This window comes from Naegleria lovaniensis (assembly GCF_003324165.1).
Source record: "Naegleria lovaniensis strain ATCC 30569 chromosome Unknown tig004, whole genome shotgun sequence".
NCBI lineage: Eukaryota > Heterolobosea > Eutetramitea > Acrasida > Naegleriidae > Naegleria > Naegleria lovaniensis.
The window spans coordinates 383,224-399,315 of record NW_025407826.1 but is presented as its reverse complement, the minus strand read 5'-3'; the positions used below and the strand labels follow the sequence as shown (position 1 = coordinate 399,315).

Sequence of the window (16,092 nt, the reverse complement as noted above, 5' to 3'; positions counted from 1 at the left end):
TTGACTTTTGATTGATGTGCAAGAAAAAAAAAACAAAAATCTCTCTCTCAAAGGTCGTCAATATTCCTTGTCGTCTTCGTCTTCATCGATCCATAGGCCCATACCATCACAACTCACGTTCTTTTGACACCTTTCTCATCATCCGAGAGTCTCATTCATCACAAGTGGTGATTCTCGAACACCTTCCATTATTATTGAACGAATCTACAACCATCGATCGAACATTATATTTTAAATAATTATTCAACAACAACACATCAAACAATATTCATTCACTTTTGAGAGAGAAAAGGAACACTCATATTTTCATCATCTTGAACCTAAATCTCATCTTCAAATGTTATCATCATCATCATCCTCAATAACAACAAAAAAGAATCATCTTTCAACAGAGTACTCTCCAGAGTTGAACATGATCTCCACCGATGATCCATCTCCATCCGATTTATCTCAATGGATTAACACTTCAACATCTCTTCATCCAAATTTTGAATTCTTTTATCCCAACACTTGGAAATTAGATATGGCAAGTTCGAGTGCATCCTTGAAAATCATTTCACCAACTCAGATTTCACCATGGTTGAATCAACAAGATGAGAATGAAGATGAATGTTTGATGGATCAGATTCGTGTGGATTTCACACTCGATAAACATTCACATGAAGAAATTCATCGAGAGACATTTTCAAAATTAATGACTTCGTATGCCATTTCAGAGTATTGTGAAATTGAAATGTTAAATGATTTTCAAATCAAGTCGAATGGTGATAGTACTACTACTTCTACTGCAACTTCTTCTGCAACTTCTTCTGCAACTACAACTACTACTGCAACTACAACTACGAGTCATGAAGGGAATGAATTGCTTGACACGAATTCAGAACAAGTGCAATTCATTGCCAAACATAGTTTGGTTCAATACTTGTCCTATGGTAGAATTCACATGACACGTCATCATGTGGTCACTGTTTCTGCTTTGCAACCAAACATGTCTGAACACTCTTTTTATATTTTCAGTTACTTGACCGAGACAGGTTGTGAAAAGAATTTTTCAGTCTTTGAAAAGTTTTTGAGAAATTTCAAATTTCCACAAGAAGGTACTTCTACATTTTTGTATGAATTGTCGACCGAGTATGGCCCTTCTATTCTATTGCATGTTCCATTTCCTTATCAAGTTTCTCAAAAAAGAGAAGGTTCTCTCACAATCTATACTCCACAACATGTGAAATATTCATCCAATTTCGCCACTTCACTCTCTTCCGTTCCAAGACAAATGCATTTCGATTTTCAATATGTGAAATCGAATGGTGAAATGAATGTTCAAGAATTGGCCACAGAGAATTTCAATAGCTTGACACAACAAATCGAGAACATGTCTCAATTGGATCAAAAACCACATCGTGTGAAAATTTTACAACCAGTAACATTGGAACATGTGCAACAACAAACATCCCATGTCTTTTCGTATGAACATGACAGTGGAGAGGATGAAAAGAAATTTGTTGAAAAACATTTCACATTACTATCGAATGGTGATTTCTTGGCATCGAGTTTTGCCAATTCCATCACTCAAGACATTCAACCTCCTGAATTGTTAGTATTTAGAAAAATGCTCGAGACATTTGTGTTGGTAGAAACCAAATCTGAAAGAAGAGCATTTGCTTCTAAAATTGTGAATAGTCTCAGTTCGACCAACAAGTCATTCTCGATCAACAATTGAGTGAATTTAATGTTGCCATTTATGGAGAGAATGGAGTTGGAAAGTCCACATTGATTTCACTTTATTTGTATGGTTGTCAACAGCAGCAGCAGCAGCAACATGATGGAGAACTGAATAATCTTTCCAATACGAATAATAATAATAATACGAATAATGGAATAGTGAGAGATCACACCACGACAACGACGACAACGACAACGGAAGAACAAACCTTTAGAAAATATGTTCCCAAATCAGATTCACACTCGGCATTTGTGTTGAATATTCTAGATACTTGTGGAAGTGATGAGTTTGAAAAGGGAGGACAATTTGAGAAGGCGACACGAGCTGATGCTGTGATTTTGGTGTGTGCAGCTGATCAACCATCTTCTATTGAGAAACTTGAAACCATTATCAGTCGTATTGAAAGGTTAAAGAAGAGAAAGGTCTCAGAAATTCCATCTCTCATTGTGTTCAATAAGGTCGACATGGAAAATGCTGCTGCCAAATCGGAAGAGGCCAAGAAACTTGCCGATCAGTTTGGTATAACCTTTATTGAGTGTACGATCAAGAAATTATCCAAGGTGATTGATATTTTTGAAGGAGCATTGATTGCAGAGCTGCACTCCAAGCAGTATGTCATTAATCGTATGCAATCGGATCAACAATTGCTGTCAGAGGATGTTGAAAATTTCCAATCGTTGATTATTCAAAATCAAATGGAAGAAATTGAGTCTTTGATTTCCACAGGATCTGCTCCTTCCATGGCTTCAGAGTATCTCAATTTACCAATTATATTCTATGCAGCAGATTCTGGTGTCGATGAGAATATTCTCAAACGTCTCATTGAATATAATGAGCAATGTGAAAAGTTCAACTTGAAGAATTTTACTACAAAAGACGGAATGAATTTGGCTTTATTCGCTGTGAGCAAGGGCAACTTGAAAGCTCTGAAACTTTTGGAGAATTATGGCATTACTCTGGATACGGAGCCAGCTACTGTAACGTTGGATAATCTCAATATTCTTGCGCACATCATTTCGGTTCTATTGAGTGAACCCGACAATGACATTGTTTCCTACTTGTTGGAAAAATATGAAAAAACTCTTTCACACTTTGTGAATACTCCATTCAAAGACGAAGAAAATCTTACAAGTTATCCCATTCATATTGCTGCCAAATCAGGATCCACCTATGCTGTGAAATGGTTGTTAAATCATGGTGCATTGCAAACCATAAACGAAAAGGATGCCATGGGCTTGACTCCATTACTCTTTGCTGTTGCTGAAGGTAATGATTCTTTGGTAGAATTGTTGCTTGAATCTGGAGCCAAGATTTCTGAAGAGGCACAGATTGAATTTTTCAAAGAAAATTGTCCAGAAGACAAATTCCAAACAGTTGTTGCTTGTTTGGGAAAGTATGGCGTCAAAGTGGAATAATCATGATCCTTAAATAACGTAATAATAATAACTTCATTTCTGTTCTTGTATTTTGTAGCTTCGAACAAACCGTTCGTTAGGAGATGTTTGAGGAGGTTGTTGTTGTTGATATTTAGGATCTATGGATGGAGGTGGTCGTGGTGTGTATTTTGTAAAATCGTCGTCGGCTGGGGTTATCACAGTGGAAATATTCTTGTTTTTGAAAAACTTTCTTCCGTTTTTTGAGGCAATTGTTAGTGATCTTGATGTCCATTCTCGTTCAATTTGTTCTTTCTGTTCAAGGTTCATCTGAGTCTTGTTTCTCACTTGCTGCATAAACGAGGAAATTGAGGTAGCTACTTGGGGTTCTACCACTGATAGATTCCATATAGTTCCTGTGCCGTCATTGTTGAACTGAATTTGGAGATTGTTCGTGCCACCTATTTCAATCGTAAAGATGTAAAACAAATAATCATTTCTTCTCTCCTCCACTGTTATCACAACTGCCTTGTTCACTAAGAAGTAAGAAAAGAGTGACTCCTCAGAAGCATCTCTAAAAAGCGTACGGCTCCTTGCGCAAAGTTTTTGAATATATTTCCATTCAAGGGTTGTGGCAAAATTCATATTTTTCTTCTCTCGAGCAAACTCTGTTAAAGGTGTGAAAGAAGAATCTACTATTAGGATTCTCTGTAGTGAATTGATTTGTTTGAACGTTTGATCATATGTCAACTCTTCCAACTGCTCTATCTCAAACAATTTCGATTTAATAATGTCACTGAATCTACATAACACTGGGTATCTGTTCACTGGTGTGAACTCCTCTTTTTCTTTTTCCTTAATTTTAAAAACAAAGTTTTTGGAGTTTTGTTCAACAAGCTGGTTCTCAATGCTCTTAATGTCAGCAATTGGTTTTTCAAACAAGAACACAAATTCATCAACAATTCTTTTCATTTGCTGAACAAAGGTTTGCTGATGTTCGGATCGAGCAATCAATAATAAGGCACTTACTAAGCGATTCGCTTTTGCAGCTGAATTTGCATCCATAAACACCGCAAATAAAACATCATCACAGCGTTCCACCACAACCTTGTACTTTTGGATTTTCAACAATGATGATGTTGCAAAATTTCCTAATTGATTCAAGGAGCATATCAACGTGCATATCTTGTCTACATCCACGGGACATTTACTGCCGTAATCGTCGTCTGAAAATGAAATTGGCACATAGAGCAAACATCTTCCGAGACTGGTGAGCAGTAAACAAAATTCGTAAACCTTTTTGACTTGTTTCATCCATACGAGTTCATCATCATTTCTTCTCTTGTACAAACTTGAATGCTTAGCGTATCGTTGTTGTTGTTGTTGTATGTGTCCGAGCACACATAAAGCCTCTCGCTTTGATCGGTTAAGAAATTTTTTTGCTTTTGACTGAAAAAATGTTGGCGCCATACCTTCTACAACGTTCTTGGTCTTAACTTTGTGTCGACACAAAAAATGTCTTTCGAGGGTAGCAGTCGAGTGGTGGAAGATTTGCTCTTGATGGAGGGAGATCCTACATCCTTCGCTACACCAAATTATGATGCGTTGCTGGAGGAAATTACATTAAAAATGGAAGAAATGGATCGGAGAAGAAAGGATAGCGCAATCTCACTACCAGAGCAGACAACAGGTAGGTAATGCTCAGTCCTTCAAATATTTGTTTAAATTGTATACATCAATAGAAACAATAGGTAGACTGCAATATTCGGAAAAGGAGTTATTGAGTTGCCTCAAAAGTGTCATGCAATGCTTTTTGGAGTCAGACTACTTCACAAGCATGACGCTGCTTCAATCCATTTGTGATCTAAGTTTTAAATCAACTTGCTCTAAAATATTTAGAGAAGAACGATACCATGTTCCTTCTACTATCAATGTCTTGAAAACTTCAAATGATATTGAGTTAGATTTTATGCCACAAGCTAAGGAAGGAATTTCATCATTCACTTGTGGCATAATTTCCACCTGATAAAGGGAATTTCTGATACTCATCCCAAAAAGGACATAGACAAACGAAAAATTCTTCTTTTAAATTTGGCTTTGACACTTGATTCGGAAGATGTTTTTAACTTTGTAAGTTCTTGAACATGGTACAATCTTAAACCCTATTAGTACTATGGTATTAGGGAAAAAGAAATAATGGACTACATACCATCCCTTAACCTTGAAGGAAATGCTATGACTTTGGATATGTTTGTAAAATTAAGCAAAGGTCTGATTCAGGTTGTCACTGTAAGTTTGAATCAATATCATTCAGAGTAGCATAAATTCAAACATATTCAGGAGGATTTTGAAATGTTAAACGAGATTATTGATGTGGCTCACATAATTGACCTTATCACTTCTCTCTACATCAATAGATTTTTAAACAAGTTTAGTGAAATGTGCTTGATCGTTGCAGATGATTTCTATCAGAAAATTCATTCAGAATTAAGAGGTAGATTTTTCGACATTCTCGAAATAGCTTTTGCGTTTCAAGAGAGCATATCACTAATGATAGATGAGAAAAAAAAATCCGAGTCAAATATATTTAAGGAAAAATCTAAAAAATTGTCAATAACAGTACCAAAGACTGTAGAGTTCTATTTCAACGCAAAAATTGTTAGTTATTCGTACGACAATTTTGTGAGGTGTGTCATCAGTAATCTTTCCATAGAGACTTTGTTTGTTATTGGAGAGTTTTGTTCAGATCTGTTCTCTAGAAACATGTCCTTTGAATTATTTGCTGACATCAATAATGGTATGTCTTGCATTAATAGAGTTCAAATTTTAATAATTAACGACGAACAAGAATATGTAATTTTACAAGATTTTAAGGCAATCATAGACAAAGTTTTCAACATAATTACAATCTTAATTAAGTACAATGTTGAGGGTAAGTTGAAGAGTAATCATCAAGCTCGATCGATACTTACGTTGGTGAAGACCTAAAAACTGCAGTTGTAAAGAAATCGGGCTATGGATTTAGTATTTTGCTCTCGCATTTTGATCACTTTCTATTCAAGAACAATTTCAACCCGTTGAAAGTAACTAATACGTGTACGTGTTTTGCTTTTTTGAAAATCAATTATTAACAAAAGCTGTTGACAGATGCTGCATACTCAACATTACTATACGCGTATGATAGACTTTGTCTTCTTGCATCTATGGAAAGCGATATTCAAGAAGAAGGTTCATGTAATTTTTCACAACTTGTTAACTCTTTTAGAGAAAAATGTAAATCTTGCAGAAAATTCATAGTAGACTATCATATGAGCATAATATCTCTGTATTGCGCTCCAGATGTGAGATATCTAATGGATTGGGATACACACAGAAAATTCCATAATGATGAGAGGTGTAGTTATGGAATCCAGATGTGGAATTATTACATGAAGGGAATTTGTAGAGATCTGTTCAAAATATTACCTGAGTATTTTGCTAGTGATATTTTTGGTGAAATTCTAGTTAATAGTATGAAACTGTGGAATGAAACCTACTCCAATATTTTCCCATCAACAAAAAAGAAAGTGGCTCAATACAAGAGCGACATTACGTTTCTAGTTATGTACAGTAGATCCTATAGAGGAGTCATAGACTCTAAAACAGAGAAGCAGGTGAACAGAGAGTGTCTAAGAGTGCTTGTCTTCATGGCTCTAATATGTGCACCTATAGATGTATTAAAATCTTTTCTTGAGAGCTACCAAAGAAAGGAAGGATCTCTTCAGTGTGCTAAATTTGCTGTGATATTTCAACAAAATAAGGTAGAGAAGTATATCAAAGGTATTCCCGTAGTGGTATGGAACTCTCCAAAGTTCAATCCTATGTTTGATTTAAATCCTCTCAAAGAGTTCAATAGAATAGGAAATGCAGGAAAGGTGAATAACGAGCTTGAATTTTCTGAGATTAAGAATGTTTCCTTTGATTTTGTCATGTTGCTACACGGCTATTATATTTGCGGTATCTCTTTACGTAACATGTCTAACAGAATCCAACTGAGATGTGAATATAACGACCAGGATTATCCTCCTCCACCTGATGAGGAAAAAATTCTACGGGAGGATGTCAAAGGCATACTGGCTGCCTTACTGCAATAATAAATTATGTGATGCCTCTCGGAGAATGTGTTCTTCTACCTGGTCTGAGTCGTGTTGGCACATGATTAATTCATCTTTTGAACTTCATTATCAAACATGTCAAAATAGAATTGTAGTCCATTCTCTTTCTTTGCCTTTTTTAAAACATCTCGTTTGATGATGGAAAGCTGTTTGGCTTTAGTCTTCTCAATTAAATTGTGTTCAATCAGATAGGATATCTGTTTACGTATTCCATCATCCAAACATTTGCCGAATGATTCTCTGTTTTGTCTTTGACTTTCTTCTCTCATTTCACTTTGAAGCTTGATTACATTTTGGAGAGGATGATCTAGTGAGAGATGTATAACTTGGATGACACTGTCACAAATATTATTAAATTGGCTTGTGTCAGAAGTGTCATACTCGACATGGAAAATAAATTCATCGGATGCGGTTTCTGAATATTCGAACTTTTTGCTCATTTCCATGATAATACCATCTCCAACGGGTGTTCTTCTCTGCTTATCCCTCTCAATGCACAAATCCACTGGGCACTTTAACAGCAATTGAACATTTGAAAGCGTATAATTTCTGCAAATCTGTACAAATTCATGTCTCATACTTTTATAATAGAAATTATCATCCAAGATGATGACCATTGATTTATCGTCTTGACTTGATAAATAATTTTCCACAAGTTCAATAGTTTGTTTTTCAACCACTTGTCTTGATTCCTTCCATAATTCCGAAGAAAAATCCATGATATTTTTCTGTTCTTGATGATTCCGCAAGACTTGATCGTATTCCAATCGTTCCACGATGAAATTCAAGTTTTTTAATTTTTCTTCCAATAATTTTGCAACAGAAGATTTGCCACTTGCTGGAAGGCCATACAATAAACACACTACAATTTTACCCATCTTTTTAATTTCTGTTGATCAACCATTGCGTGCGCGATGTTGAAGAGATTCACACACAGAGTGTTGTTCAATTTTTAAAACAATTTAAAAATTAAAAATGTTGAGCCGACAATTAATGGCTTCACATAACATTCTTTCCTCATTCATACATCATGCAAGCAGCAATACTACCTCTCATCAACTTCATGCCAACTCTGTTTTCAAATTTCATCGAAATTTCATTCTAAACTTAGACAATAATTCCTCCTCACAGCACAACCGATTGTGTTTCCGATCTGCTTCGGAGCACACGTCCATGATCAAAAAAATGTCATCACAACAACAAACCAGAACTTTTCATTATCCTCAAGCCTTTAGAGACACCTCGGCCGTAGATACTTATCAAAGTGCAAAAAGAGGTGAAGCAAAGATTGAAGATCCATATCGTTGGTTGGAAGAACCTTACGGAGAAAAGACAAAGGAATGGGTCAATCAACAAGTGGAGTGTTTTGCCAACTATATGAAAGAACAACATATTGAAGAAAGAGTTGGTGTAACTCGTGAACAGCTTAGAGAACAAATCACTAATATGGTGAATTTTGAGAAGGTTGGATGTCCATTCAAAAGAGGAAAAGGAGATCTCGTTGGATATTACTTCTTTAAGAATGATGGATTGCAAAATCAAGACGTATTGTGGGTGAGAAAATCATTGGATAGCGCTGAAAGTGAAGTATTTGTTGATCCCAATACCTTCTCAGCTGATGGTACATCTTCAATCCGATCAAGTGCTTTCACTAAGAACGGTGACTATTACGCTTACGGATTGAGTGAAAGAGGAAGTGATTGGCAAACTATTCACGTGATTGATGTGAAAACAAGACAACCATTGAAGGATCAGATCAAGTTCTGTAAATTTACTGGCATTGCATGGACTCATGACTCTCGTGGTTTCTTTTATTCTCGATATCCTGAACCAAAATCTGCAGTTGAAACTCTTGGCAGTGAAGTTGATGCCAACGAGTTCAGTAAATTGTATTATCACAAACTTGGTACTCCTCAGGAAGAAGACATTCTCATCTATGAGGAAAAGACTCAACCAAAGTGGATGTTTGGTGCCACTGTGACTGATGACGGAAAGTACTTGTTGATTTATGTTTCTGAAAGCACAGCTCCAGTGAACAGATTGTTCTATGCAAAGATTTATAAGAATGATCAAGTGGGTGGAGATCTTGCATTTGAAAAGGAGAATCCTGAAGATGCTCAATCACGTATCAAGGTTGTGAAGTATATCGACAATTTTGATGCTGAATACGATTATATCACCAATGACGAAGATACCTTCTACTTTAAGACAAATTTGAATGCTCCAAATTCAAAGGTGGTTGTCATGGACGTTACGAAACCTTACACCGAGATGAAGGAAATTTTACCAGAAACTGAAGATCCACTTAGTATGGCCACCTGTGTCAATAACAACATTTTAGTGGCAAATTATGTTCATAACGTTCAAGACAACTTGAAATTTTTCACACTCCAAACTGGTGAATATATTTCTGACATTCAATTGCCTGTGATTGGATCCATTTCATCAATTTCAGGAAGACGAGAAGATTCAGTATTGTTCTACAAGTTTGTATCATTTAACCACGCTGGTACCATTTACAGATATGATTTTGACACTCAAAAGTCTATTGAATTCTATCAAACCAAGACCAGTGATTTAGTTCCATCTCCAGAATCCATCGAAGTCAAACAAGAATGGTATTCTTCCAAGGACGGCACAAGAATTCCAATGTTTGTTGTTCACAACAAGGAAGGCTTTGAAAAGAACGGTAAAAATCCATGTTGGCTGTATGGATATGGTGGATTTAGTATCAATTTGCAACCCTCTTTCAGCATTATGCGTTTATTCTGGATCAAATACTTTGGAGGAATGGTTGTAATTCCCAATTTGCGAGGTGGTGCCGAACTGGGAGGAGAGAAGTGGCATCAACAAGGTATTTTAGATCGAAAGCAAAATGTATTTGACGATATGATAGCTGCTGCCGAATTTATAATCAAAGAAGGTTATACATCACCACCTTATATTAGTCTCAATGGTGGCAGTAATGGAGGTCTTTTAGTAGCAGCATGCATCAATCAAAGACCTGATTTGTTTGGTGTTGCAATTCCTCAAGTAGGTGTTCTGGATATGCTCAAGTTTCACACTTGGACCATTGGTGCAGCATGGTGTAGTGATTACGGATGCAGCTCTGATCCCAATGGTTTTGATTATTTGATTGAATACTCCCCACTCCATAACATTAAGCCACAGAAATATCCAGCAGTTCTCGTAACAACAGCCAATCATGATGATAGAGTCGTTCCTCATCATTCGTTCAAATATACTGCTCAACTTCAACATGTGGCAGGACCTGTTAATCAGGTACCACTTTTGATAAGAATTGAAACAAGTGCAGGACATGGAGCAGGTAAATCATTGCAAAAGGTCATTGAAGAAATGGCTGATATTTACTTGTTTGTTGCCAATGAGATGGGCATTCGATTTAAGGGGAAATAAATGACTGTCATTGAACGCGTTCGTCATTCTCTCGGAGAACTAGATTACACTTGATTATTTCACAAAAAATGTAAAAATCGAATTATTGGTCAAGTACCATCCCTTGTTGAACCAGGTCACTGTCTGATGACTGGTCCGACTGCGTTTCGCAAGAGTTATTTGCTCTTAACTGCAATGCGTAAGAATTTGGAAATTCTACATATTTAGACAATTAAAGAATTTGGAAGAACCAAACAATTGTGTTGATGATTCAACTGACAGTAACATGATATCATATATTTATAGAATTTTAAAAACACATTATTCTGTTTTGAATATGAATTTTTCTCCTTCCCATCAGCAAGATGATAGTACGGCCGAGTCCATAACAGGCAAAGAAGGATTAGCAATAACAACTGGTTGCACCACTCCGAACCATAACCATTCAACAAATTCAAATGGTTTTCAACCCATCAAGAACATGGATGATTCCGAATTTATTACTATTGATTTACGTAGTCATCCAAAGATAGAGTCAGCCTCCTCTCAACCTGCATATGCTACAACTCAATCTCATGCTTTACCTAGTAGTAGTATCAGCAATCAACAGGAACCACAGACAAGCTTCATCTTGACTACCAACGATGATGAACGCAAATTTCTCTTGTCGTTGCATGACATGAAAACCTTGACTCCACCCCATACACTGTCCATAGCAGAGGTGATTACCAATTTTCGTACCCATGCAACCGATGGGCTCTCTACAGTACAGGCACAGGAAAGATGCCAAATATTTGGAAGAAATGAATTGAAGAGTCAAGGTGGAATTAATTTGTGGAAACTGTTGGTGTTTCATACATTTACTTTTATGAATTTAATTCTTTCAATTGCTTTGGTGATTTCATTTGCAGTTACTGAATGGGTGGATGGTGGTGTTGTTGCATTTATTATTGTTATGAATATCGTTATCGGTGTGTTGCAAGAATATCGATCTGAAAAGTCCATGCAAAAACTAAAACGCATGCAACACACCTTTACAAAGGTAGTTCGAGGTGGAACGCACAGTGAAATTCCATCTCACCAACTCACATTGGGAGATGTTATCTTGTTGGAGGAAGGTGATCATGTTCCTGCTGATTGTAGACTCATCTATACAGCCCAATTGGAATGTATGGAAGCAATTTTAACTGGAGAGTCTGAACCAGTTAAAAAGAATGCAAATGTTATCTTTGCACAGAATAAGGAAAGTGCAAAAATTCCTACCAAGAAATGGCCAACCTCAAGAAGAAGTAGTGTTGCAACAGAAACACAAACAGTACAAACGACCACTGATGTTAGAACGAGCGTTAACGATGATACAGGCGCTCCAAGTCGCACGTCTTTGGATGCAAACATAACCTCGGCCTCTGCAAGACCATCCCTTGTTGTCTCGCAAGAAGATGGAAAAAACAAACAACATAGGAAACAGCCAGTTGTTGTTGATGTTGGCGACCGAATTAACATGGTATTCAGTGGTACTACAGTGACGAGAGGAAAAGGTCGAGCTGTTGTAGCTGCAATAGGAATGCAAACAGAAATTGGTGCCATTGCTGAATCTATTTCTAAGCACACAAGACAAAGATCAAGATTACAAAAAAGAATGACTTACTTGGGATTAGTTTTGGTTATTGGTATGTGGAAAGTAATTTCTTGTTTACAAATTCTATTGATACTGTATTTTCAACTCTGATTCATATAGCTGGTGTAATTTGCACGGGATTGGTTATATTGGCTGCTTATCTGCATCGATCATTACCACTGTTTCCTGATGCATTGACTGTTGGAGTGAGGTAAGTTTCTTTTGATGGTTTTAACAATGATGTTTATCATTGATGATATACTCTGTGAAATGTAGTACTGCTGTTGCGATCATTCCTGAAGGTTTGAGTCCAGTCCTCACCCTAACCATGACCATAGGAGTCATGAGAATGGCAAAGCAGCATGCCATTGTTCGGAAATTGGATTCCATTGAAACTCTTGGAAATGTGACAGACATTTGTAGCGATAAAACAGGAACGATATCAGAAGGTGTTATGGCTGTAAAAGAATGTGTTCTCTCCAATGATATGGTTTTTCGAATTTTGGGAGATGATTTCGAAATGAATGAAACAACTAAAACCTTACATGCTGCACAAACTTCTTCGACAAGCAACAACGTGACCAAACCTGCAACAGCTATGGAGACTGCATCTGCTGCTGTTCCTGTCAAGAAATCCCCAAAGCTGACGTCTGCATCCCCATTGGTGTTGGTTGAAATAGGAGAAAAGAAACGGTCATCGAGTGACCAAGAAGAACAAGAGCAGATAAATACTCTCTCGCAACCTCAGCTAACAGTTGTAACAACTGATTACGTTAACAACGAAAACGACTTGTTAAAAACCTTGCTCATGATTTCATCCATGTGCAATGGCTGTAGTCTGTCGAAAGGAACTGTTACCACTTCAAAACAAAAGGAAAGAGGAAATATTTTCCAAAGATTCAAAGAATATACGAACAAGTTGGGAAAAGCTTCACCCCATGAATTAAAACCATTGAAGGGCGAAGAAAAGGGTAATGGAAACGAGGAAGAAATACTCTATGTTGGAGATCCAACAGAAATAGCGTTGATGTCCCTTGCTCAACAGTATGGATTGGGAAAGCAACATCTGGAAAGCTCAGAGTCTTCCAATGAAGCAATCGAAGAAGAGTTACAAGAGTATGATTCCACTCACTTGTTTACACTCTTTAAGGAATATCCATTTGACAGTAATTTGAAAAGAATGAGCGTTATTTATACGAAAAATTCCAAACACTCCAAAATTGAACAATCAGCAGAAAAGGAAACCGAAGCAAGTGATGAAACGATGGAAGACTATGAATTTATTTTTGTTAAGGGAGCACCAGAGCATATTCTTAAGTTTTCTACACACTATTACACCAGCGAGAAACATGTTGGGGTGAATCAAGATCCGTCTGATAGCAAGGAACATATATCTCCTGTCACACAAAAGTATTTGGATCATTTGAGAAAACAAAATGAACTATTGGCAAAAAAAGGACTTCGAGTTCTTGCATTAGCATTTAGAAAACGAGAACATTTACCCCATTTACTATCAAACTCCATAGTTTCAGCAACCTCTGAAAACACTTCTGAAGAAGAGGAGGAGAATCCCAAAGATGAACAGAGGCCGTTATTGAATATTCCAAAGTCTTCCACAACAGACATTTCCCTCACCAATTACTATGAAAGGTCTCAAGTAGAAAAAGATTTAATTTTTGTTGGTTTGGTCGGCATTCAAGATCCTCCAAGACAAGGTGTGAAAGAATCCATCAGTGTGTGTCACCAAGCAGGAATTACTGTGAGAATGATCACGGGAGATCACAAAGCTACAGCCATCGCAATTGCAAAACAAGTGGGTTTGGTTACTCCTGAAATGATGGCATCTGCACAATCCAATCAAATAGCCATGAATGCTCATGATTTTGACGCGTTGACCGATGAAGAGCTACGTAACTTGAAAGAATTACCAATCATCATTTCGAGATGCTCACCAGAAAGTAAGGAACGAATGATTCATGCTCTACACCAGAGAAAAAGAGGAACTGTAATGTGTGGAGATGGAATTAATGATTGTCCATCCATTAAGGCTGCTGATGTTGGAATTGCAATGGGAAAATCAGGAAGTGATGTCGTTAAGGATTGTGCAGATATTGTGTTGACCGATGATAATTTCTCAACCATTGTCGTGGCCGTTAAAGAAGGAAGACACATGTTTGAAAATATTCGAAAATTTGTTTGTCATCTTTTGGCAGGAAATGTTTCACAAACCATTTTGTTGGTGGTTAGTTTGTTGAGTGGATTGAAACCGCCATTGAATTCTATTCAAATTTTATGGCTTAATATGATTACTGGAACTGGTAAGTTGTACTATAGCTTGTCACATGTTCAATCCTAAGGGTGTTTTATTATTGAACAATAACAGGTCCTGCATTTGGGTTGGGAAATGAGAAACCATGTAAAGGATTAATGACCACCTCGTATAATGGCAAACTTTTTGCACCAGAGACTGTCATTGATATTTTGTTTTTTGGATCATTGATGGGTTTGCTTTCATTGGCTAATTTTCTAATAGCAACCAAAGTTATGAACATGCAGTTGCAAGAGGCACAAGCCATGACGTTTGTAATTTCCACTATTTTACTCTTGCTTCATGCTTATAATTGTAGAAGTTCCAGAAGACCGTTCTTTTTGGATGGTTTTTACAATAGCAGACTTTTACATTTCTTTGTGTTATTTGGAGCAGTGACGACTATTTCCACAGTTTATATTCCATGGGTGAATTCAAACATATTTCATCAGATCATGATGCCTGCCTTTGATTGGATTTTCGTGATGCTCACTGCCTTAATATTTATGGCATTATCAGAAATTTACAAGGGTTGCAAAAGAACTCTCATAGCAGCTATCGAGAGAAGAAAACGTATTCATGGTCAAGAGAACATTGTTTAAGCAATAAATTGCTCGTACGTTTTAAGCACGCAGTGTTCTAACTTTATTTAACTCAAATGGAAAGCATTCTGCCCTTCTTGAATTGCTTTGTAGAGTTGTTCCTTGAGAATGGATTCTGAAGAGTATTCAGGTAACTTCAAATAATTGGTACATGTCATGACCGATGGCAAATACATGTCTGCAGATTTACCGCCCTCAGCTTTCTTCAATACAATGGTTAGCTTGGGTCTCAAGCTAAGAATGCCTCCACAAGGTAAACGAGGTGCGCCGGTGATAAATCTTAAAAAGTCTCGCTTTTCTGATGGAGTCATTTGCAGCAATACCTTAAACAAATATTTCACAACTCTAGAATTGTGAGTGTAGCCATGATCACATTTTGTTGCTTCTATCAATAACTGCTCTGTCCATTCCTCATCCGAGCCTACAAATATGTCGCTCAATTCTTTGATGTTAAAAACTTTTAACTTTTCAATACTTTTCTCCCCCATGACTACATTAAAACCTTTCTTAATATGCTCCACCTGTTGTACAACGCCATCATGTATCATGTAATTAGTGAGCAACCTCAAGTATTCATCTAAATTATGCAGTGTCACTTCTTTTTCTGAACCCTTGTCCACAAGCTCAATATCTGTGCCAATGACAGTAAAACTCAAACATAAATCCTCCAGTTTAGTTTTTCCATCATCACCAAAATAGATCATAGTTAGAGCGTTTTCTTTTTCTTGCTTTGAGAGATCCTTCGAGTTGTTAATTTCGTGTACCTTATTTGACATTGTTTGTAATTTGGATAAATTCTGGAATAGCATTGGATCAATGGATTCAATGTCATAAAATGTAAGAGTTTCTCCTTTCAAAAGTTTAAGCAGAGCGTCTGACATTGGAATGTCAAGGACTCGTTCATCCAAAATTGCCCTT

At 36.8% G+C, this 16,092-nt stretch overlaps 8 protein-coding genes across 8 annotated transcripts; 5 read left to right on the top strand and 3 right to left on the bottom strand.

Moving 5' to 3' along the window:
* Positions 1–337: 337 nt before the first annotated feature.
* On the top strand, positions 338–3,138 carry C9374_011380 (uncharacterized protein; the record flags this gene model as incomplete). The annotated part of the gene is made up of 2 exons (XM_044687029.1): positions 338–1,630; positions 1,681–3,138. The coding sequence occupies 2 exons, from the start codon at positions 338–340 to the stop codon at positions 3,136–3,138; spliced, it is 2,751 nt and encodes a 916-aa protein (XP_044554549.1).
* Positions 3,139–3,171: 33 nt separating this feature from the next.
* Positions 3,172–4,566, bottom strand: C9374_011379 (uncharacterized protein; the record flags this gene model as incomplete). Its single annotated transcript, XM_044687028.1, has 2 exons — positions 3,172–4,071; positions 4,126–4,566. The coding sequence occupies 2 exons, from the start codon at positions 4,564–4,566 to the stop codon at positions 3,172–3,174; spliced, it is 1,341 nt and encodes a 446-aa protein (XP_044554548.1).
* Positions 4,567–4,611: 45 nt separating this feature from the next.
* On the top strand, positions 4,612–5,122 carry C9374_011378 (uncharacterized protein; the record flags this gene model as incomplete). Its single annotated transcript, XM_044687026.1, has 2 exons — positions 4,612–4,786; positions 4,839–5,122. 2 exons carry the CDS (start codon positions 4,612–4,614, stop codon positions 5,120–5,122), a joined length of 459 nt encoding a protein of 152 aa, XP_044554547.1.
* Positions 5,123–6,404: 1,282 nt separating this feature from the next.
* On the top strand, positions 6,405–7,229 carry C9374_011377 (uncharacterized protein; the record flags this gene model as incomplete). Its single annotated transcript, XM_044687025.1, has 1 exon — positions 6,405–7,229. The coding sequence occupies one exon, from the start codon at positions 6,405–6,407 to the stop codon at positions 7,227–7,229; it is 825 nt and encodes a 274-aa protein (XP_044554546.1).
* Positions 7,230–7,294: 65 nt separating this feature from the next.
* C9374_011376 (uncharacterized protein) lies at positions 7,295–8,128 on the bottom strand (the record flags this gene model as incomplete). Its single annotated transcript, XM_044687024.1, has 1 exon — positions 7,295–8,128. The coding sequence occupies one exon, from the start codon at positions 8,126–8,128 to the stop codon at positions 7,295–7,297; it is 834 nt and encodes a 277-aa protein (XP_044554545.1).
* Positions 8,129–8,225: 97 nt separating this feature from the next.
* C9374_011375 (uncharacterized protein) lies at positions 8,226–10,667 on the top strand (the record flags this gene model as incomplete). The annotated part of the gene is made up of 1 exon (XM_044687023.1): positions 8,226–10,667. The coding sequence occupies one exon, from the start codon at positions 8,226–8,228 to the stop codon at positions 10,665–10,667; it is 2,442 nt and encodes an 813-aa protein (XP_044554544.1).
* A 316-nt stretch (positions 10,668–10,983) lies between these two features.
* On the top strand, positions 10,984–15,174 carry C9374_011374 (uncharacterized protein; the record flags this gene model as incomplete). Its single annotated transcript, XM_044687022.1, has 4 exons — positions 10,984–12,316; positions 12,385–12,475; positions 12,541–14,582; positions 14,648–15,174. The coding sequence occupies 4 exons, from the start codon at positions 10,984–10,986 to the stop codon at positions 15,172–15,174; spliced, it is 3,993 nt and encodes a 1,330-aa protein (XP_044554543.1).
* A 47-nt stretch (positions 15,175–15,221) lies between these two features.
* C9374_011373 (uncharacterized protein) lies at positions 15,222–16,055 on the bottom strand (the record flags this gene model as incomplete). Its single annotated transcript, XM_044687021.1, has 1 exon — positions 15,222–16,055. One exon carries the CDS (start codon positions 16,053–16,055, stop codon positions 15,222–15,224), a length of 834 nt encoding a protein of 277 aa, XP_044554542.1.
* Between the last annotated feature and the right edge of the window lie 37 nt (positions 16,056–16,092).